The sequence below is a fragment of the Engraulis encrasicolus genome, chromosome 23, assembly GCF_034702125.1.
Source record: "Engraulis encrasicolus isolate BLACKSEA-1 chromosome 23, IST_EnEncr_1.0, whole genome shotgun sequence".
Classification (NCBI taxonomy): Eukaryota; Metazoa; Chordata; class Actinopteri; order Clupeiformes; family Engraulidae; genus Engraulis; species Engraulis encrasicolus.
The window spans coordinates 15,967,541-15,992,540 of NC_085879.1; the positions used below are offsets into that span (position 1 = coordinate 15,967,541).

The following is a 25,000-nucleotide window of genomic DNA, read 5'->3' on the forward strand; positions in this document are numbered from 1 at the left end:
CTTGGGATTATGACCCCCAGAGAGAGGAGAGAGAGGAGGTCAGAGGACAGTGGATATTGTGGTAGTGCAAAAAATATGCATATATTTGAATTTGTAGTTACTTATCATACAGCAAATTTTACAGTGTTAATTGTACATAAATACAGCCATATCAACCCGGGTTCGAATCCGACCTGGGTCGTTTCTCAACCCTTACCCCTCTCACTTTCCCACTAGATTCCTGTCTTCATTCACTCATTCATTCCCTGACCTGTCGAATAAAGACTTTAAAAAAGCCCCCAAAAGACTAATACTATAAATAGATAAAACTTTAAATTCTTTTTGCTAAGTGCTGGCTGGGTCTGCTTTTTTCCAATTGCTTTGTTCCATCTTGATTCGATTTACGATCTCACTCATAATCAATTTTATGTCTAACATTTGACAAAAATCACCAGACAGGACCTGTGAAGCACTCAACACATATCCGTATCTGTCTTAAACGTACTGTAGTGTAGGGTGAGAATGGGCCTCGAAGAACCCACAGACTCATATTGGATAGTGTTGCAACAGTAGAGATAGAGGAGTGCTACTTTATATTCATGATTCCTTACACCTTTAATTTGCTAGGCTATATTTTCCCTTTTTTGCAATTGTCTTGTGTATTCTCCCCTGTGTTTTGGCCTCTTTGGCTTCGCTGTGCCACTTCTTAACTGTGCTTGCTATTGTCTCCTGCGACATGCACGCACACACAAACACACATAGACATACACACACATAGACATACACAGACACACACACACGCACACGCACACACACACACACACACACACACACACACACACACACACACACACACACACACACACACACACACACACTGTACGCACACTCACACACACACACGCAGAGAGGGTGGAATTAAAGGGTATTACCTAAGCAGTGGTGCGAGGAGAATTGAATAATGCCTGGTGTCGCGTCGAAATTGGGGATGAGAAGAATAGCGCTCTTTAAAGACTGTTATTAATTTCCATCAGGGAAAGATAAAGTTTTATTATTTCCTCTCTCTTCGGGCTGATATTAAATGCCGGCTCTGAACAAAGCGACGCTCGTTCGTGCTCTATTCTTCTTTGTGCTGTTTATTGCTGCACCGACTAAATTTGTACTGTGCACTTAAGCTCACGGTATGTACAGTAGACAGTTACAATAATTTACAATTGTCATATTATTCATGTTCTTTAAATACATTTGGTTTATTTGAATCCACATAGTTAAGCAGAAGCTTTCAAAAAGTAATAGTCAAATGGTTATTCACTGTACAATAATATACCTATATCATATTATGTGAACATTAATGTTAGTTTTTTTCATAGTGTCCCTACTACAGTAGGAATATAATGATGGGAAACACTCTCTTTTGCAATAGGCCTGCATGTGTGCTATATTCTACTGTAGAGGTCCAGTGTCGTAACTATGCCTATTACGTTCAGTACTTCAAAGTTATCGCACCGTCTAATCAGGCATGTTGAGATCAATTGGAAAATGCTACATGGACTGCATTCACGTATATAGCGCCTTTCCACTCCTTCAAGCGCCCATGCAAAGCGCTTTACAATGTGTGCTTCACATTCACAGTCACATTCACACACCGGTGGCAGTGGCTGCCACGTGCCACGCAGGGTATACCACCCTGCCGCCAGGAGCAACTTGGGGTTAAGTATCTGCTCAAGGACACATCAATGGGATCAGGCTGCCTTGGTGATGCTTTTTTTTTTACATCGTTCCAGAATCACATTCGATCATGTAAATTTCTTGTCTGAATTCCGTTGTAGTGACTGCTCTTTTGTTTCCAAGGCAAGCATTGTGAAATGCGGGAAAAGTTTGTGTAGAATGAGGTTGATTCATTGTAGAACTGATGTATACCCTCCATTTAGATCTCTATACTGTGGATCATCTGACGGTGCAAACATTCATATAGTTGTGTGGATAATGTGCACATGATTATTGATAAACACAGGCCTTTTGAATGGCAGTGAACTGCTGTGAACCCTGTATGCATGAAGAAAGGCAATGTGGTGAGAGAATATGTGAAGGATTAAATGTGAACTTGTAATCCAGACATAAAACCATGACCTTTGAGATTCTCTCTCTCTATCTCTCTCTCTCTCTCTCTCTCTCTCTCTCTCTCTCTCTCTCTCTCTCTCTCTCTCTCTCTCTCTCTCTCTCTCTCATAATTAAAATAAAAGGCGAAAGGAGATTCTTTTTTTTTGAAGATGTGATTATATTGTGTTAGATATAGGCCTACAGCCTAGTGTGCTGTATTGCGATAGTGTCTCTGCAGCTCTGTTGCAAGCCTACTGTAGCGATAGTCTAACCACAGAGCAAAAAGAAAAAAGATCATGATATGAAGCATGTCGTGATTTTTGGCGTGATTGTTTAATTAGAGCAAATGACAAGACACATCCCATGAATCAAAGCATTACGGAGAGCGCCTCCCTTATGGCTCGGCACTGCTGAGGGTTGACTGGGGCGCTGGGGAGGCAGATTTGCATACATATTGGCTCGCCCTCCGCTCTGCTCTCCTCCCATCCCCTCCTCCTCCCATCCCATCCCATCCCATCCTAACCTCTCTCCTACACAGCCCTCCTCCCCTCTCCTCTCTCCTCCGCTCCTTCTCCATCTCCTCTCCTCTCCTCGACTCTCTGCTCCGCTCCTCACCTCTCTGCTCCGCTCCTTTCCTCTCCTCTCCTCTCCTCTCCTCCCCTCTCCTCTCCTTTCCTCTGACCTCATCTCCTCTTTCATCCCCTTTCCTCTCCTCACTTCTCCTCTCCTCTCCTCTTCCATCCCCTCTCCTCTCCTCTCCTCCCCTCTCCTCTGCTCTCCTCTCCTCTCCTCTCCTCTCCTCTCCTCTCCTCTCCTCTCCTCTCCTCTCCTCTCCTCCCCTCCTCTCCTCTCCTCTCCTCTCCTCTCCTCTCTACTCCTCTTCCATCCCCTCTCCTCTCCTCTCCTCTCCTCCCCTCCCCTCTCCTCTCCTCTCCTCTCCTCTCCCATCCTCTCCTCTCCTCCCCGCCCCTCTCCTCTCCCCTCCTCTCCTCTTCCATCCCCTCCCTCTTCTGCTCTCCTACATAGTAAACTTTGCTGTGCTAATTCAACACTTATAGAGTCAATGTATCATTGTCTACAGTGTATTTGGTCCCAGAGTACTCTTTAAATGTTGAATTATCACTGCATTTTTTACTGTGTGCAGTATCTTACATGACTAAATAAGTCTCCGCCAACTGTGCAGGTTCTACTCTAAACACCACCAAATGAAATTAAGGGACAATAATAAAACAAAGATAAAGCAGGTAGAAACGGCGCAATCATTCTGACATTGTGTGGGAAAGTTATAAGAAAGAAATCATATTGTGCCATCATGTTTCTGTACTTTTTTTTAAGTACTTTTTTATATTAACCATGAGGATTTCAAAAGCAGAACTATTTTTCATTCATGAGGTGAACCACTGACTGTGGTGTGGGAAACCTAGATCATTGGGTGGGGTAGCATTAGAAAATGTACTGAGTTTAAAATTTAAAGCAACACTAGTCAGCTTTTTCACTCTTTCACTCTCTAATTTCAGCTTTTCAGCAACACAATAGCATTTCAGTATATCCACAATCACTCCTATTACCAAGATAACCCTTTGCCTCAATATGTATCTACTATAAGTATATCATATAATTTAATACATTTATAATAGGTTTCCTACTCCTTTATTCTGTATTACAGAAAGTAAATAAAGCCTCTGTATTGAAGTCGCTTTAACAATGTAGCAGCATTAGCCGAAAGCAACAGGCTGCAATGACAAAAGGATAATTAAAATGTAAGCTGTTGTCGACTGGCAGCGAACTTTGTTATGCAAGGTACACCACTTGTAAACAACAATAATTAAAACGGCACGAGAATGCATATTTTAACTGCAGTAGATTATATATTAAAGAAACAAATTTAGCCTGTGGTGGGTTTCACAGTGAAACAAATGTAATCGCAGAGGGGAAATGAATAACACAGGCCAATAGAAGAGGCCATAACTCCACCTTATTGCGCTAAAATTGGCCACATTGGCTTTGTGTGGGATGCTGTTGACCAGGGAAGCTGACGGGTGGGGTGGGGGTGATGGGCAAAGGGGCCAGTTATCCGGGGGAAAGGAGGCCCAGAATTTGGTCCTCATTACATTGTATGCATTGGGTGTGGGGGCCTTTCAAATGACATTGTCCCTGGCCCGGCCAAAGCTGTCAGCGTCCCTGCTGTTGACAAAGCATTGGTCTCCTTGGCTTTACTGTTATCATTTTGGCACACTGCCCCTGTAATTTACTATGCGTCCACGCTCCCCAACTGCCCCATACTATGGAGATTGGTGACGTTTTTAACTTGGCGTTAGCGATTATCGATTTTGCTCTGCTCTTTTTATAAATAGCATGTGTTTGCACCAGTTTTTTGACAGAATAAATTGTGGATACATACGTGTGTGTGTGTGTGTGTGTGTGTGTGTGTGTGTGTGTGTGTGTGTGTGTGTGTGTGTGTGTGTGTGTGTGTGTGTGTGTGTGTGTGTGTGTGTGTGTGTGTGTGTGTGTGTGTGTGTGTGTGTGTGTGTGCGTTTGTGCGTGCGTGCGTGCGTGCGTGCGTGCGTGCGTGCGTGCATGCATGTGGGGTTGTGTGTGTGTGCATCTATGCGTGTGCAAATGAATGTGTATATGTGGCAAGAATGTGCTTAAAGTCGGCACAATTTGAGAGTGCTCCTTGGGGAGTCTCGACGTTATCGACTAATGCTATAACAGCAGCCATGCTCACCCTCCCTTGCCCTATATCCACTCTATGGCCTAGACTTATACAGCAGTTTGGTCTATTGCTCTTCAGTGTACACTATATGCATCTCTCTTTCATCATTTTGACCGGTTAATAATACTTCCCTTTATTTGCAGATTCATATACTGTAGCACTACTGTACATGCACACTGCTGATGTTGAATCTGTCTGTAATACTCAGTGTGCAATATGGCACACATATAGGCTTACCTTTTTTATAACAGTCCACATGGTACATGTTGTTAATTCCACACTTAGCAGTAAGGCTGAATACACTTTATAAAAGAGTGTTAAGTTTGACTCTGTAAGTGCTCAAAGAGTATTGAGTTAACTCAGTCCTAATCTGTAGATGTTGAATGAATACTGCATTTTCTGTGTAGCCTCCTTAGCGCCAGTGAGCATGGCCAGTCCTTAGTGTAGACATCCCTGTGAAGGGCATTGAGATCCAAGAACCAGGATCCAGGAGTCTCACCACCACACCACTACCCCCCACCTCGCCCTGTCCTATCCCAAGAGAGGGTCATCTTCCTGGGGGCAATAGATCAATGCGCTGCTGCTGACCCTTCCCCCTCCGTGCACTTTCTCCTCTCCAAAGGTTTGGGCATTGCTGGCCACTGTGTCAGCAGGCTTCGTAAGGTAGCTGCTGGTCGTGGTGGTGTCTTTTTCAGCTCTCTGTATTTACATGCATCAGCTGCTGATAGTGGAGTTATACCAGAGGCAGAAGGCATTTCAAGAAGGTATTCTATGGAATAGAATAGAATAGAATAGAATAGAATAGAATAGAATAGAATAGAATAGAATAGAATAGGTACTACAGTTTTACATAATATAATATTACATAATACACGTGCATAATGCAGACTATACATACTGTACATACTTAGTAAGTAAGTACAGTAAGCAAGTAAGTATGCCCTTTATTATCCCACAGTGGGGAAATTCATGCATTGCAGCAGTAACATACAACACCTTGTGCAAAATTAGACAACATACGCACAGACACAGGACCAAGAAGTTAAAAAATATATAAGGGAGATATAAAATAGAGATGTTAAAAAAATAGAGATTTTTCTGTCTAATTAAATACATTAGTAAAAGGGCTTAAAAACACAGAGGTAGTGCAGTGTTGGCATAAAATAATAATACTAAAAAAATAATAATACATAAAATTAAAAAGAGAGATGCTAATAGAAAACTACAAAACTGCAATCCTATAATGGGCATATATACAGTACATACGTATATATATCTCAAGTGCACAGACAGGCAGCAGAAGATGCAGACTTGGTCGAGGTGTCCAAATAGGCACACCAGACAGACAACAGGTAGTGCAGACTTAAGTAAAAGTGTGCAAGTACATGGACAGGCAGACAGGCAGACGAGAGATAACACAGGCTTTAAGTCCTATGGTGATAGACAGAGACTGTGGGCAGATCTGAGAGCAGTAAGGGGCTTCAGGAAAGCAGAGCAGATAGTCAAAACTTGTTGTCAAGTTGGGACTTGACGCATCATCCCTCAGCTTGCTGGGACATCGCAGTGGAATATAAACGTCAGTTGAAGAGAAAAGCTGGATCACACTGTGGAGCATAAAGTTTTATGCATTTATTAGGTGCAAAGACCAGACTAATGTTTCGACCACAACTTCCTCAGATCTCAGTCATCACTGTCATCTGAACACAATATAATGTAGTAAATTGTCTATGTATGTCAAGGAGAGTGACAATAGGGAAGTTCAAATCTTGTTAATGTTATTAAAATAAGGTATGATGTCATTAAACGATAACCAATCAACTTGTAGATTTTCTAAGCCCTTTATAAATGAAAGGTAAGCTCCAACAGTCTCCGAGGCAGAAAAGTCATTATGTCAATGTAATATAATGTTATGTAGTATACATTTTATACATGTACAGCCCATAAAACAATAATCAAAACATAATGATCAATTCCTCTGTCTAATGTTATGGGACTTGAGCTTCCTGGAGCATCGCTGCTTTGGAGTCTTCAGCTGCTGCTTTGTTGCATTAGTAAGTTAATGTGAACGCGCATTGAAGGGACAAGCACGCATTTAGAATAGGTGTTTTCAATTAAGAAGTGGCTGGAGGATTGCCAATCCCATAGGCATTCTCTCTCTCTCTCCCTCTCTCTCTCTCTCTCTCTCTCTCTCTCGCTGTCTCTTTCTCTGTCTCCCTCTCTGTCTCCCTCCCTCTCTCTCTCTCTCTCTCTCTCTCTCTCTCTCTCTCTCTCTCTCTCTCTCTCTCTCTCTCTCTCTCTTCTCCTCTCTCTCTGTCTTCCTATGTTTACGCCCCCTCACCAACTAGTGCCTCTCTCTCTCTCTCTCTCTCTCTCTCTCTCTCTCTCTCTCTCTCTCTCTCTCTCTCTCTCTCTCTCTCTCTCTCTCTCTCTGCATCCTTCCCTCCCTCGACTCAACTTCTATCCGTCCTCGGCAGACGGCAATAAGGGGGCGAAGAATTTTCGCTACTGACCTGTGAGATCTAGTGCTGTCTGTCTGCCGGAGAGGAGAGGAGAGGAGAGGAGAGGAGAGGAGAGGAGAGGAGAGGAGAGGAGAGGAGAGGAAAGGAGAGGAGAGACGCTGGTGGGATCCTGCGCTGCTCAGATCTGGCTTTTGAGTGGGCGGCACAATGTGTTTGTGTGCTGTGTGCTCCACTTGCTGCCAACCAAGTGGAGGAAGGAAGGAAGGAAGGAAAGAAAGATGGAAGGAAAAGAAAGGAAGGGGAAGCAGAAGAAGAAGAAGAAGAAAAAAAGTGATGTGTTTTCATTTTTATTTTATAAGAGCGTTCTCTTATGAAATAGCTCTTCCCTGTGGAGCCTCACACAGAATACAAGTCGCAAGGCAGTGGGAACACACACGGATACACAGCAAGAACGCACACAGAGACACACATACACACTGACACCAAGATCAGTCAGACACACAAATACGTATATACACATACTGCCTATGTGACATACATACACGGACACATGCACGCACACATGCATGCACGCATGCACGCACGCGTGAATCAACACAATCACACACGCACGCACGCACGCATGCGCGCGCGCGCACACACACACACACACACACACACACACACACACACACACACACACACACACACACACACACACACACACACACACACACACACACACACACACACACACACACACACACACACACACAAAGGAGCAGTCAAAGGCACATACACACAAATAGTATGTACTCTCACAAACACACACAAACAGGCTGTGTTGAAGGAGGCCTGTCACTTAATGCTCATCACAGCTATGCTGTTTTTAGTCACTTGCCAGCCCATCATATGTACAGTATACAGAAAGTTTCTGTGAAGAAAATGAGACATTTCATTATATTTCATTTGCACACATGTATCTCAAAGTCAAAAATCAACTCAATCTTCCAGAAATACAAGCAAGTGACTCATAAATTGGGCAAAACAGGAGGAATGACCAGTGTTCCTTCCGTTTTTCGTTGACATACCTGACAGGATGCACTTTTAAACCTCACTGTTGTGACTTTTTTTGTGCAAAGTTTGCTGGTCCTAAAACCTAATAATATTCTGTAATGGAAGCGGTTGGTTGTTATGAATATGTTTGCAACCGCCATTTTAAAGCCATCGCAGAGACATTGGAAAGGTCATGACAACAATGGATGGAAGAAAAAGACAGTCTACCCAAAATGGCTGATCTCATTTGCTTGTTGGCCCAATGTGATTTTTAAGGAGGTTTTGGGGGGGTAAATAACAAATGGCATCTCAATCACTAGCAGACGACTTTTAACCCTTTATCACCAGATGTCTGAGGGTGGGAATTCCTGAACACAGACACCCACAGACACCCACGGACACACGCGTGCGTGGACGTACACACGCACACACACACACACACACACACACACACACACACAAACACACACAGTCTGCATGCATTTTATTACACCTGCCCCAGTATTCCACATGCTGGACACCTGAGAGAGTTTAAACGGTGACACTTGTATTCCAGGGGTCAATGCCTGTAAATTCCCAGAGGCAAGTGTGTTAAATGTATTAAACTCACGCTGACCGTTTCATTCATTCAGTGGATATATTGAAATCCAGTATACGCGTATAGCATCAGCATACCATTGTAGTGATAGTGAGGGGCTCACTATTTCTTTCTATTCTTCTGTTTCTTTTGCCTTCTATTTTTAAGGCTTTTATGCCTTTATTTGACAGGAGCACAGTGTGAGTTAGTGACAGGAAGTGAATGTGAGGGAGAAAACGGGGATGATCAGTCTGGAACCTGGGTGGCCGACGGGTGGCACTTCAGTGCCTTAGCCATTTGACTCATGTCCAAGGCCAGCTTACTGCCTTCTTAGTGCAGACGGATTCACCATGTGTGTTGTCTTTTGGTGCACATGAGACCAGCAGCTACCTCTTCCTCACTGTTGAAAAAAAAAACCCAACCCTTATATTAACTACAGTACATCATTACAACATTGCAGAGTCTTATAAGTAACATATCAAGACTTGATCATTGCCATTTTGGTAAACAAAAAGACCTTGTAACAGAGGTTTTGCATGAAAGAGTTAGTGTATTTGGCTCACTCAAGCTTCATTCACTGGATCTATTCAAACCCAATACGATAAGAGTGTATTACGTCACATTGAGTATTGGTTACTGTACATGGCCCTATAGAGTGAAAGACTTGGGACTCACCATGTGTGAAGTGTCATTGAGCGGATCTATTGCCATTCAACATACTAGCCTACACAGCGCCATTAGTTCTATTTTATTGGGCGACGCACAACTCACTTAGTGTCCTATGCGTTGAACAAGTGAGAGTGTTGGATGTGCCATGTGTTAACTGTCTGTAATGTATTCCGTTCAGTAGAATCTCACTGGATATGTCTACAGTAAATCCACCGTGCTTACATTGAGTTATTGCAGCTGGCTAGACTACAGGAGGCTGTGCTGTCGGGTTATTACCACTTGGTGCACTATAAAGATCAAGAGTGAGGGTTATGCTTTTGCCATATGTTGGTTTATCGTACATCCAAGGAAATGGTTAAAAATGTGTGTCTCAGGGGGCACTGTGGCTCAGGAGCCGTCCCATATACGGGGACCTGGGTTCGAATTCCACCCAAGGCCATTTCCCCCTTCCTTCCTCATGTCTCTCTCTCCCATTGCTTTCCTGTCTCTCTCTCTCTCTCTCTCTCTCTCTCTCTCTCTCTCTCTCTCTCTCTCTCTCTCTCTCTCTCTCTCTCTCTCTCTCTCTCTCTCTCTCTCTCTCTCTCTCTCATACACACACTGTCCTATCAAGGAAGGCACAGAAAAGCCACAGAAATTATTTTTTTAAATTGGCGTTTCCAGTGAAAAGTGACCTTGCAAACCTCTCAGTAGAACTAAAATATAAATTAAATCATAACATAAACTGTCCTTTGATGTTACTGAAGCAGATTTTGTGCTAAAACCAAAAGGTCTGATGTGTTCTGTAATGTATTGTATGGCGTTTGGTATTGCAGCGTGAGCTAATGGCGTAAGGGGAGGCTGGCTGCTCTCATTCCACAGGTGTTGTACATCGTAAATCATCCACAACAGGGAGCCAACTGATGAGTAACCTTGCCTCCACCCCACACACACACACACACACACACACACACACACACACACACACACACACACACACACACACACACACACACACACACACACACACACACACACACACACACACACACACACACACACACACACACACACACACACACACACACACTCTCACACACACACACACACACACACACACACACACACACACATATGAGTGGGTCGAGAGAGAAAAAGAGCATTCAGACAGGGTCAGTTGAATCACAGAGGCGCTATGGTCTGGAAGCCAGCTTCAGCTGTACAGTAGAGCTGTTAGAATGTGAAGTGGTGATAACCATGTTAGCCGCAGTTATCTAGAAGCCACATGCTAACCTCCGGAGACCCAGTGTTGTGTAGCACTACAACTTTACATTTAAAGTTAGAGCATGTCATGTTTTAGTAGTTTATTTCCGGGATTTATGCTGCCCATTCAAAAGTTAGTTTTTTCGTGTACTATGAGAAGCACATATACCATAAAAACAACTTCAAAAGTTGTGGCTTTCTTGTACTATATTTTCCACCACCATTTACGTTTCCAAGTATCCATTTTGCCTTGGATATGTACATTATTCATACATGAATAGGTGGAGCCAGATTCTAGTTTATTGTACTCCATTTGTGGTTCCTCATTTCCCCCATGCCCGCTATTTTGAATTAGCAGTGATAGACAACTTTGGCTGCAAAACTTACTTTGCTTTGGATAAACCTGTAAATATTAGTAAATATTTATCAACAGATCGAATTTGAGAATGGGCAGCAAACATTGTGACTAAAATGACATACACTACCTTTAGGTTTAAAACATAAACTCACTGGGTGGGTGACAGAATGGGTAAATACAGTAGGCCTGGTTAATTCATTCGACTTCAGAAAACGCCTTCTACCTGTATTATTTGGACTTCTGGGGGTTAAATCTCTTTTAATTGCATGCCGTTACCCTGTGAGGAGAGGGGGGTCAAGTTTCCAAATGTTTGTGTGCGGCGGCGTGTTCTTTTCCTTCCTCAGCCCTGCCGTCCCGGCCTGCGGCGAGGCGAGGCCGCCCCTCTCCATCTCTATTCTCCCTTTGTTCCGCAGACTCATAGACATTCTTGACATTTGCAAAGGTTGAAAGACAAAGTACCCCTGTGTCCTAATAAGGGTGAGCGCGGCCGGAATATGAATTGTGGGCCCGACGTGCAGGGCCCAGACAGAAGGCCACTCACCTCTTAGAGAAGAGACGGGCAGACGGACAGGCAGAATGACAGACAGACAGACAGACAGACAGACAGGCAGGCAGGTGAAGGGGAATCCAACTGTGGAGAGTTTTGGGCTAGATACCAAAATGAGCTAGATACCACTTGGAGGGATGGACAGACGGGTGAAGGGAAAATGACTTTGGAGAATCAGAGCTACAGGTAGATGCAAAAATGAGGGAGAGAGAAAAAGAGAGAGAGAGAGAGAGAGAGAGAGAGAGAGAGAGAGAGAGAGAGAGAGAGAGAGAGAGAGAGAGAGAGAGAGAGAGAAGAGAGAGAGAGTGTGGGGGGGGGGGGGGGGAGATAGTAGAAAGTAGAAAGTACAAATTAGAGATAGACCGAAAAACACCTGGAGGAAGACTTGTTCTTCCAACAGTCATCTTTTGAACCTCAGAACGAGGGTTAATAAGGTCCTTCAAAGGCTGAAGACTTTAAAACATCTTGATAGTGCTAAAAAGAAAACTGGTGGTTCAGTCAGTTAGACCTTAAGGTATCAGCCGTGTTGCGCTTTTCAGTTTATTTCAACAAGAGATAGATCTGGCTGACTTCTGATTATTACTGTACTGCAATATCTTTGCAAAATCCCTGTGGGAGGAAAAGAACAGCAAAAGACTATTTAAAGATCTAAAAAGAGAACATAGGTTAGACTGAAATGTCAGCTTACGCGGGGCATTGGTTCCTCATTGCCTTCGTATCGAAGTATGAAACAGAGCCAAGCTATTTTTTTTTCTGTATTGTTTCTTCTGAAACCTCAGGAGAAGAGCATCGCTCGGTAAAAAGTCAGTGTCACTTCAGATGTCACATGCACCTGAAAGACAAAGTCAATACTGTCCTGAGAAAAAAAAACATAATTTTTGCTTTGGGAACAGACAATAGAGAGGCAGTGTGTGAGCAGAAAAAAATGTGTGCTGCAATAACTGTGCCACCACCGCCACTGTCAAAAGGCTCATTATATTAGAATCTCCCGCAAATAAACACAGTTACATCGGTTACGTAACCGCTGGCCCGGCCCACACACACACTGTAATCTCTCACCTGTCCCCAGGGGTGTCGCCACAAACTCATCAAATGTTTTGGGCCGGCATAAGAAATCGCCCAGAACTCGCCCAGAGCACCATTGCTTATCATGATTTGCTAAGACAATCAATCAAACAAGGAGATAGGGGTGTCAGCCCGGCCCACCCATGGCTTCTGCAAGCCTTAGCCTGTGCTTGTGCACAGTATCGTTTACAGTGTTAATTCAGCACTCAGAGAGTGGAATGAGGGTCCAGTTTGAATTAAACATTGCATAATTTACTACATTAGTATTAGAAAGGACTGACAATCTTGACTTATGGAATAGGTGAGATAACGATCTCTGAATTGGCTGCCTACACAGTGTTCTAGATATTTTCAATCTTAAATTGATATACACACATTCTTTCAGCATTAATTTGTTTTCTATTACAGTACAATTGTCTTGCATACAGGCACGGACCATTTTTGCAAACGTAGCCCTACGTTTTGCGCTGTTTACTTGTAGCCATGTGGTAAGGCGGCGAAGCAGACTCAGAAGTGCTTTTTTCACCCTATTAGAAGTTGACAACCCCCTGAAGCCGCGTTGTTGGGAACATTATTTAGAGGTTCGGAAAAAAAAACGTCTCAGTGTTGGCCTATAACTAGAGGCATGATGAAGATGTCTGCGCAGGCAGGGAAGCTGACAGAGGAGCACAAAAGGTTCAGTTGCCCCAGGCCCAGGGAGAGAGGTGCCCCAGAAATGGGTTCTCATAGGGGGGGTATTCTGGTGACTTTGTCCTGGGCCCGGCCAAAGCTGTCAGCGGCCCTGTGTGCAGGTGTTGGGCCCCTAGCAGCAGTGTGCTTGGACCTCAGCAGGAATGTGAGGGGAGTCGTAATGGGCTTTTAAAGGGGGGTTGACGAGGGACCCCAAAATGGAGTCACAACAGTTCAGCAGGTTAAGCAGGGCACCAGTAGACCTTTTGGTCATCTATATATAAACCTAAATAAAGAGGTAGGGGTGCATACACCCAAAACGCAGGGGCAGAACAAAAAGAGATATAAAATAGAATGGAAATGGATATGTGACTACACTCACTCCTGTTTTCATTTTGGATTTCCCCAATGAAACTGTTTGAGCTTTTGAAGACTCAAACGTCATCCACTGGGAAATACAAAAAGGCAAAATGGGAGCATGCGTGTGCTGATATTCCATTTTATTTTACTTTGTACCTCTGAATAAACTAACCCCATGCCCAAAGTAAAACAACGTATTGATAAAAAATCAGCCTGGCAGATGTGTATTTGAAGGTTTTGCAGCACTGCATTGAGATGTCAGTTAGTATGACAGTTGCAATGCTGCTACAAACGTCTTCATATCCATTATAATATGATCACTTTAGTAAACATGGAGTGCATGTATTTGAAGAGAAAAGCTTTTTTTAACCTAAAATTTGTCTTGTGACGTTTTGGTAGACATGGCTAAAATAACAATACAGCACTATAGGTTTCTGAATACAAGTGTACCAATATAAGAAATCAATGTAGCAGGCAGATTGAATTTTATCTTGCTATTCTAGCTCTTGTTCTATATGTGTGTGTGTGTGTGTGTGTGTGTGTGTGTGTGTGTGTGTGTGTGTGTGTGTGTGTGTGTGTGTGTGTGTGTGTGTGTGTGTGTGTGTGTGTGTGTGTGTGTGTGTGTGTCTCTCTCTGTGTGTGTGTGTGTGTGTGTGTGTGTGTGTGTGTGTGTGTGTGTGTGTGTGTGTGTGTGTGTGTGTGTCTGTGTCTGTGTCTGTGTCTGTGTGTCTGTGTGTCTGTGTTGTGCTGTGTTGTGTTCTTTGCGCTGCTCCAGTGTTGCACTGCTGTGGTCTGTCCTTGTTCTCTCTCTCTCTCTCTCTCTCTCTCTCTCTCTCTCTCTCTCTCTCTCTCTCTCTCTCTCTCTCTCTCTCTCTCTCTCTCTCTCCCTCTGTGTGTGTGTGTGTGTGTGTGTGTGTGTGTGTGTGTGTGTGTCTGTCCGTGCGTGCGTGCGTCCATAAGTGCATGCGTGTGCGTGTCTGGTGTCAAGTCATGTCACGTTGTGTTCCTTCCACTACTCCAGTGTGTTCTGTCCTTGATCCGTGTTTGTTTCTCTGTCTGTGTTTGTCTTTGTCTGTGTGTCTGTCTGCCTATGCCATGCTGTGTTGTGGTGTAGTGCACTTCTACAGTATCTTCTGTAATTGTTTAGCGGCTGAGCGTGTTGTGCTGTGTGTTGTGCTGTGTGGGTCACGTGTATCAAGCCATGCTGTGTTGTGTTCTTTGCACCACTCCAATGTGTCCTCTTGTTCCATGTTCTCAATCGTCTTGTGCTGAAGACACAGGCAGCCAGGCAGGCAGGGCGAGGCAGGCAGGCGGAGGAGAAGGAGAGGAGAGGAGAGGAGAGGAGAGGCGCGGATCCTGACTCGGAGCCTGATCTTCCAATAAGGAAGTTGCAGCCTGAGCGAGCCAATATTAGCCCATGCGGCGCAGGAGTGTTGTTTCAGCCATGAGCGGGTTGCCACGGAAACCTTTTATTACATAAGAGGAGGAACAGGGAAGGGCATCCCTTGCTGATTGGGCGACGAGATGGGAGACTGGGGTGGCAGATCTTTTTTTCCCCCATCTTTTAAGGCACTTTGGGTTTCTGTTTAGCTCAGGCTCGTCAGGTAACTGATAGGCTGTACAGACACCACGTGTTGTACTCAGCGTTACCTAGACCCCCACGTTGACGCTATCTCTTATGTAATCCTACATCATTATCGAATTAATGGCTTTCTTTCTGTTTTCTTCGTTTCTTCTTTGTTTGTTTGTTTCTTTCTTCCTTCCTTCCTTCCTTTCTTTCTTTCTTTCTTTCTTTCTTTCTTTCTGTCTGCTACAGTACACGTGTCTGTGATTGTACTGTATATACGACATGTAAATGTTGTTACACAGTACACACATTGCTCGTAAAATACATATTACACATTCTGAACCAAAGCGAATGTAACAAACGCAGAAAAAAGGTTTCTCAGACCAAGGCCAGTCCTTAATTGAAATGTCCTAAAGGGATGCCATTTTTCACATTTTCTTTGAGTTTATTTGAAAAACATTCAAACTAAAGCAACGTGGACTCTTTTGTTGTATGGATTGAACATGCCAGCATGCCAAAGCAAAATAGCATTGTGTTTAAAGCTAAAAACAAATAGCAACAACAAAAAAACAAGCAAAGCACATATGCTTGTTGTTTCAGGGCATCCTGGTTATACAAGACTTTTGCTCTAAGTGGTGTGTATTGTTTGAAATATTTGTTGCTTATGGCTTGAAGTTAATGCAAACCGTGTCCAGGTATTCACTAATCAAGAAAATGAATACCAGTTGCTGATGCTAAAATGATGATATTATCAGTGTAGTCTACCAAGTCAGTGTAGTCAGTGTAGTCTACAAAATGTGAGAGCAAGTGCAATGCGATGTCTGGGAGGATGTCCAGTTACAGTGCGTATGGTTTGCAAACTGTTGCTCCAAGGACTGGCAGGTGAAACAACATGCCGTGGCCATGGGCGAGGAGATGGACTATCATATGTTCGAATCCCACCCTTCTACTCCCCATCTCACTCCATGGCTGAGGTGCCCTTGAGCATGGCACCTAACCTGACATTGCCTAAGGGACTGTAACCAATACCCTGTACTTAAAAAAAATGCTTTGGATAAAAAGCGTCAGCTAATATAATGCAATGTAATGCGGAGTGCAGAGTCAGAGGACGAGTTTATTACATTCAGTATGCGAAAAATGTCTGACTGACTAGATTTATGCTCACAGTGTGCATATTTTACGATGACATTTCAGGCTTACATTACTAACCCTTCCTCAGATAGTGACTACTTTATGTGTGACGGACACATACTCAAATATTTTTCGGCAAACTTGTTCCCCTGCACTGTAGTAGAATACAGTATTTTGTTTGCCTATATCTAGGGGCAGTGTTGGGCTAGTCCTTACAGGTCTTCAGCCCCTAGCTGCTGCTCTCAGGGACCCCATGCAGCAGGAATGTGCTATAAGTGGGTTTCCAGGAGGATGGAGGTCCTGTTGACGCATTTGCTCCCATAGTTGTTTGCTCCCATAGTAACATAATAATGTTGCCCTGTGATCTTTAAAAGAGTGAACGTGTGTTTGGTTGAGATGTTTGATTCAATAGGTACATATGATGTTGTCCCTATCTTTGTAGAATCTACAAGGTTATAAGCTTGCTGTCATAAGAATGGCAATGGCCAAGTTGAAGTATGTTGCAAAAGTTTCCACTGATGGAACAGTGTGCATTATGTGGCTAGTCTAATGGAGAGAGTAAAAGGGTAACCTAAAATTCCAATACATTTTCAATAAGGCCAGTGGACAACTCCTTACTCCCCAATGGGTTACACTACTTACAGTATGTGTGTGTGTGTTTTACTGTATGTGTTTTATGGTTCCTTTTTAGAGCATCAACATGTAGGCCTAGATGTACTGTACATACAGTGCTTACCCCGCTCTGTGCTATATCACTAACCCTAACCCTAACCCTAAGGTACAGTGCAAGTACACAATGTTACATGCTCTTACACACTTTGTTAAACTGAACCTAGTTTGAGTCATTTCAGTCAAAGTAATTTGACTCTCCACAGAGTTTTAAATACTCTGTTCAGATTTTCAGAAAGTTTACACTGAAATATTGACGCTCCATTGTGTTCCCCCTGTTGTCTTGTCTGTCATTGTTGCTCTGCAGGCGCTGCTCTGGACGGCCTGATGGACCTGGAGGCCATATACCGCGGCGTGGAGCAGCACGCCAACCAGAGCCGCAGCCGGAGGCAGCGCAGGCAGGCCCAGGGCCACCAGGGGGACTACAACATCGAGGTCATGCTGGGGGTCGACAACTCGGTGCAGGAGTTCCATGGAGGCGAGCACGTGCAGATGTACCTGCTCACCCTCATGAACATCGTAAGTCACAGACAGTTTTTTAAATATATTTTTGAGCTGTCTTGAAATGATCGAAAACTCAAGAGTAGTACAGGCAGGGCTCTAAAGACCAACTTACCAGCCACTTTGACCCATTTGTGAGTATGTGTTTGGTTTGTAAGGTTAACATCTAGAGGCTGGTGATGAAAAAACGTTACTTTACCAGAGCCCTGAGTACAGGTAATGTTTCTTTTGGCTTTGACTGGGCGTTAATAGTTGTGTTGCGTAACAGTAGGGACACATACACGCGAATTTGCGAACTTTGCCATTCATTCCTATGAGAGAGGCGAAGGCAAGCGATGGCAAGCGAAAGCAAGCGAACAGGAGCGAAGCGAAGCGAAATTATTAAAGAAAGTTTAATGTTATGCAAATGAGGAGCGAATTCGCCTGCCGCGGCCCAATCAAATCAACAACATAACTGTTCCATTCCATTTGATTCGCCGCGACGACCTGCTTCGCCTCCTATGTGTCCCTACCGTTAGGCCGGGGACATGCTTGCCGTGTCCTCCAAGGATGACTGGAGGTTTCATAGGGGGGCAGATAGCCAATAGGGGTCTCATTATTGTTTTACACCATTGTTTGACTCTACTGTGAACTCATCGTGGAAGTCCAGAAGATTGCTCCTTGTGGTTTTGTCAAGATTGCATTGCACACACGCGTCTGCGTACAATGTGACTGGTGTTCTACCACTTGCAAAATTGACATCAAATTGGCAATGTGCTCATGCACAAAAGGTGCACACACACACACACACACACACACACACACACACACACACACACACACACACACACACACACACACACACACACACACACACACTCACACACACTCACACACACACATGGGTGCCGCTAGGGGGGGAAAGATGTTACAGATTCTAAGGGCCCAAGCACTGACAGGGGCCCTTAAGGGGGCCCAAAAACACTGACAGGGGCCCTTAAGGGGGCCCAACATTCAAATCTTTCATAGGGCCCAAAAATTCTGGCGGCGCCCGTGCAAACACGCACACACACACACAGACACACAGACACACACACACACACACACACACACACACACACACACACACACACACACACACACACACACTCACACACACACACACACACACACACACACACACACACACACACACACACACACACACTTGAATCCTGCAGCAAGCATTTCCTCTGCCTTAGTCAATGATCCTTGCCTGTTTCAGTTACTACAAGTAACAGCGGTTGGAAGAGTTAAAGTGTAGAGAGTGACTCGGTGGAGGAAGTCATAAGCAGACATAAGCAAATACAGACACACCTGCTTATCCCTATGAACATTGGAAGTCACAGACGTTCTTACTGTCAGTCAGTGACTCCATACACCGCTATGCTGGTTGGCTTGTCAGTTGGTCTTTCAGGGGGAAAAAATGCTTTTTGGAAGGCTTGTATGTAACGTACAGTAGGGCAGTTGTTGACTTGGTTTATTGACCATATTGCATGGAGGACAGCCTGCTCACCACCATGAATATTGCAAGGACGACACTTTTATTGGCATTGCTAAATGGGGGGCAGTCACAGGCTAGTGGTTCAGAAATTGGACTTGCGTTACTTAGACAACTCAGCGTACAGGTGTACCTGCTAACCCGTGAACATCGATAAGTAAGTCCAGGCATTTTTATTGACATTACATGGGCAGGCATCACGGGTCCTCGCAAACATTGTGAGTACAGACGTTTTTATTGATGTAATTACACGGAGGGCAGTCACGGTGGGCTAGTGTGTAATCCCATAATGCACGGCGTTCCACTAATGGAACTCTGTAATAGTCATTGAAGAGTTATATCCCGTGGCACTACCCTACTATGACATAACGCAGGGCCTTTAGTAATGCACTACAACTTGGTGATTGCCATTCTGGTAATAGCAGATTGATAACACTGCGTTTTAACGGTAAGCAGTTGGGCTTGTTTTGCCTGAAGTTTCAATTACTGACATGTAGCGACCGGGAAGAGGCTGGGGCTGTGGAAGTGACTGACCAGTGATGTAACCGTATCAGTGAATGAAAAATCAGGAGTTGGGTTGGCTGATGCTTTGCCGAATAATACTGAGAGGCATTTGATAGACGCTTGTTGATTCTGTCTATGGGAGATTTGCCAGACTGCCAGCTCCGTCTACCAGACTGGCGCGACAACACGACAGCCAGGCTAGACAGCCTACTGTTTGGGCTGCTGCCCACATGTGACAGTGGATGGGGGTCTGTTTATCTATCTGTCTGACTGTCTCAGGGTCTGTCTATCTTGTCTGGCTCTGTTTGTGCAACAGCCAGACGAGGTTTCTTGATCTGTCTGTCTGTCTGTCTGTCTGTCTGTCTGTCTGTCTGTTTGTCTGTCCATCTCTCTGCCCGCCCGTCTGTCTCTCTGTCTGTCTGTCTGTCTGTCTGTCTGTCTGTCTGTCTGCCTGCCTGCCTGTTTGTCTGTCTGCCTGTCTGTTTGTGTCTGTTTGCCTGTCTGCCTGTCTGCCTGTCTGCCTGTCTGTCTGCCTGCCTGTCTGTCTGTCTGTCTGTCTGTCTGTCTGTCTGCCTGCCTGCCTGCCTGTCTGTCTGTCTGTCTGTCTGCCTGTCTGTCTGCCTGTCTGTTTGTCTGTCTGCCTGTCTGCCTGTCTGTTTGTCTGTCTGTGTCTGTCTGTCTGTCTTAATGTCAATGAGCCAGGGGGGCAATATTCTTTAGAACCCAACTGAGCGCTTTGCAGACAACCAGTCTTGTCCAGTTCTCGCACTGCTACCCACATGTGACACACTGTATTGGGGTCTGTCTGCGTGTCTGTGTGTCAGTCAGGAGGGCAATATTCTTTAGTACACAACAGAGCGCTTAGCAGGGGCATGACCCTCTGGCAGGGCCTTTAATCTAAGAAAATTAAACCTGCTGACCGAGGCACAGAGAGAGAGAGAGAGAGAGAGAGAGAGAGAGAGAGAGAGAGAGAGAGAGAGAGAGAGAGAGAGAGAGATTGGGAAGAGGGAGGCAGAGAGTGAGGTGAGAGAGAGAAAGAGAGAGAGAGAGAGAGAGAGAGAGAGAGAGAGAGAGAGAGAGAGAGAGATCAAGGGGGTAGAGAGAAATAGGATTAAGGCAATGACATATTGTGTCTCTATTAATGTGTAGCCTGCAATGCCAGGGCGATAGGAGAAGGGGGTGGATGAGGTGGCGGTGGAGGAGGTGGGCATATTAACAGGCAACAGTAACAGTAGCTGCCTACAAGTTTCAGTCTTTTAAATGCATCACAGCACTTTTGCATCTCCTGCATCTTTGTGAAAACAGGGACAAACATCAGCTCCGCGCCCCACCAACAGATGCGAAGGGTATTTCCGTGCTGCATTGTGCATAAATTACAGCACATCAGATAAACATAAATAAAATAAAAAAAATAAGCTTTTGCACTCTCACTCTCTCCCACGCGTTTCATTTGACAGTTTTTTTTCTCTCTCTCTCTTCTCAGCTTTAGGAGAGTAACTGTCTTTCTGATGGAAGGAAAAATGCAAGAGAGAGAGAGAGAGAGAGAGCGCGCAAGAGAGATAGAGACAGTGAGACAGAGAGAGCTGTGTTTTGCTGAAACATGAATACTGCGGTTGGTTCCCAGGGCCTAGATGGTTTTTGTGTGCAGCATCCTTGAACCAACTGGCTTCAGCCCCGCTTACAGGGTGGCACATATGGGTCAGTAGGCCCATTCTGAGGGAGAAGGGGAGAGGGCCCGAACTGGGTCCAGGGTTGCCAGACGAGACTGATGAATTCCGGCTCAAAAAATGCTCAAAACCCGCCAGGAGGCACTAAATCCCGCCCAATTTTAACTCAATTCTGTTGATTTCTATGATCAAAAATCTGCAGAAAAAACCCGCCCAAATGCCCTTTTTACCCATTTTTACCCACAGGCAAAAAGTATCCTACCCTTACTGCATTTAAAGGTGCCGGTATGCTTGCTGCGAGCTGTAAATTACGCGCGTCACCGCGAGCAACCGACAGCACATGCTTCAAAAGCAGTTGACCAAGACGCAAAATACTGGCGGTATCATCCAGGGGGCAGAGAGCACGCAGCATTGGGATGCGGAAATTGGGAACACAGATGGCAAGGAAAACAACAAAACAAAAAGAGGGGCTCCCTGGGCAAGGAAAGAATACTGCTACTACTCCTGTATGTGCATGCTCCTTTTTCAAAGTGCAACAAGGAAGTATGCTCACAAATGTTTGAAATTTCGTACAAACTCAACAAGACGCTCTTAAAAGTTGCTGCCATTGTTGTTTTCATATCAAGCACACGCGTGGAACTGCGCAGTCCATCTTATGATCGCCCCCAGCGAGTTTGAAGATATTGGACCTGACGCACGCATTTGGCTGCCGTGTCTAACGCGCGCGAAATTGACATTAAATACGCATGTTAACGCGTTCATGAACGAATCGTGCACGCGCTCGCGTATCTTGCAGCAAGCGGGCCGCATTAGTAACATCATTGCAAAAAACAAAAACAAAACAAAAAAACGTAAAGCCGAGGATTAGTGTTCAGTGCTATCACGTTTTAAAAGTGTGTTGAATATGTAGAAAGCAATGCAATACTGATAATCCTATGCAAAATTTCCTTGACTTCATTCATTCATTGCTAACCGTCAATGAATTAAATAAGGGACAGTTATTTTTGGGAGGGGGTCTGGGTGTTTTCCCCCAGAATTTTTTTTATTTCTTAGATGTAATTTCCTTCATTTTCACGCATTCTAACATCCCGTTTCCAGTTTCAGCTTAATAGGAACCAATACAAATCCAATTATATTTATCATTTAATTACAACCAATACCAATACAATACGAATAAGAAATATTAACATTTTATCTGTATATATGAGGTCTATAATACATGAGCTTTATCAAATGCCTGTTACAGTACAAATTCACCATTTATAATAGAAGTGTGATGTGCACTTTACTACATATATACAGTATAAGATAGGGACCATTTGGTTAATGTCATGCAGGTCTCGATTTTGTGCGTAATTGCGCATTTCAGTTATTTCATTAAAAAAAAATAAAAGTTTAAAGAAAAATAAAATAAATAAAAATCATGCTGCCCATTCACTAAGGTTACCTTTTTCATGAATACTTACCACCAGCATCAAATTGTAAGTATTCATTATGACTGGAAAAAATGCACTTTTCATACATGAAAAGGGGGATCTTCTCCATGATCCGCCATTTTGAATTTCCAAAAATAGTCATTTTTAGCTGCAAAAATGACTGTACTTGGACCATACTAGAAAATATTTGTTTATTACTCAGTAAACTTTCATGTAAAGATCAAATTTGGCAATAGGCAGCCCAGTTTCAATGAGCAGCATAGTTGCAGTACCTTTTTTGACCATTTCCTGCACAGTGTCCCTTTAAAGCAAGACTGAGTTTGTTTTGTAATGTTTTTAAAGTTGTTACATGACTGGCTCATCAACTTGCCTCGTGATGGAAGCCACCCCTGCCTCTGAGCTTTAAGTTTCGAGCAGAGAACAGAGTGTCTGTCTAGTTACATTACGTTAAGCAGACCGCTTTTCTCCACAGCAACTTAAAAACAAGGACATAATCAATAGAATACAATACATGCAGAAGTACAGAGAGCTTACAAAGTAAAAAACTTAATTGTTAATTCAACACTTATAGAATTCTTGGGGACCCAATATACTCAAGAAGATATTAAATTGATTCTGTAAGTGTTGACTTTGCACTGCATTTTGGCTGTGCAGCAGGGTTAGTAGCCTACGTTAAAGTGTATGAGAGCAGGGTTTAACTTTAGTGCATAGGATTTTAGTGCTGCAGGATTTTCAGTTCAGCAGGGGTTAGTGCATAAAACAGTCATAGGGTCTTGAAGGTTGAGAGATGACCATTGGCAGCTTTTTTCCACCACTGTGGGACAATAACAGAGAGCATCTTGGGCATGGGTGGCTTTGTGCAAGCAGGAGGAAAGGCTAAATGGTTTGTGTTGGAGGAGCACAGCATTTGGGAGGGAACACACAGCTTTAGTGTGTCCTTCAGATAAGCTGGGGCTCTTCCTGAGGTAGGTTTGTAGGCGAGAGACAGAGCCATGTGCTTAATTTGGGCGGTCAACTGTCTAGTAGTTCTCTGTGAGTGTCTATTCACTTTCAATCTATCCACCTAATTACCACTCCCATTATCCCCGCCCATTTCAAAATGTTTTCTGTTGCCACAGGACTTCTGCTCAGCTAGTTCCTGCTAAGCTGCCCATAGCCCTTCTGAATGGTTTAGCACTATCTACTGATACCCGAATAGTAATGGTGCCACCAGAGAATAGTATATGAGATGGAGATAAATCAGACGTATTCTTTTCCGGTATCCACTTTGCGTCGGGTGAACGCCCCTTTAGGAGACCTGCGATTAGGAGACCTTCGGAGTCTTGAGGTTGAGAATAAATGGAGTCCCCTTAGCGCTGTAGATGGCGGTAGCGCACGTCTTGTGCAAACACCACGAAAAGAGAAGAAGAAGGAGGGACAACGCCCCCTTAGAAGACCGAATTTTGACCACACTCGTTTGCTTTGGATGGGCGGGTTTTAACATATCTTACTCTACTAAACGATTCGTTGGTGCCACCCTTGTAACTGTGGATAATGAGTGAATAGGAGTGATGGTGCATGCAATGATTTAGTTCAAGATTAATTTTTGTATTAGTATAATTTTTGTGTTGAACTAAGGCCTTCAAGTAATAGGCTACTATTAATCGGAGGGGATGGATAGGATCATAAGGACCTGGTTTTAACAAAGATATCATTATCGTTATTATTATTTTATTTTAATAGTGTAACCTTGATAAATGTGTAATTTCACGCCCAAGAAGCTGTATTTAGTGGCGTCCCTGCTGATAGCAAGGTGCTTGAACCGTCGCCATGTGAGAGTGAGAATCCCAGTTCCCACAGATATAGCGCAGGTTTTTTTGGATACATGCTAATGGCGTGAGTGTAAAAATATTGTGAATGTGTTTGATTCCCGCCTGACTAAAAGAGCCAAGCAGTATACACACTGCAGCAATGTCTCCATTACGACTGTCAAAACCTTCTGCCTGACAACAGTGAAGTCTCCTGGGAAACCAAACGCAGAAAACACTTCGTTCGCAACCAGCAGAACAGACGCTAGCCTAAGCAAGCAAGGAAGCCTCGCTCGTCGTGTATGTGTGTGTGTGTGAGATACGACAACACGTTACTCCAGTGTGCCATATTTCATAATTTGAGCGACAAGTGAGGTTGGTTGCTATGTTTGGTAAAGCTATACACGGGAGCGTGTGCGATCATTAAAATTCCTTAGTTAATACTC

General features: G+C 44.0%; 1 protein-coding gene across 2 annotated transcripts in view; it reads left to right on the plus strand.

The window, feature by feature from the left end:
• The window catches only part of LOC134439660 (A disintegrin and metalloproteinase with thrombospondin motifs 2-like), a 228,877-nt gene that overhangs the window by 124,192 nt on the left and 79,685 nt on the right, over positions 1-25,000 (plus strand). For both annotated transcript variants that reach the window (XM_063189561.1, XM_063189562.1), the window contains exon 4: positions 17,448-17,659. In XM_063189561.1, coding sequence (XP_063045631.1) covers positions 17,448-17,659 — 212 coding nt within the window. The remainder of the gene's footprint in view (positions 1-17,447; positions 17,660-25,000) is intronic.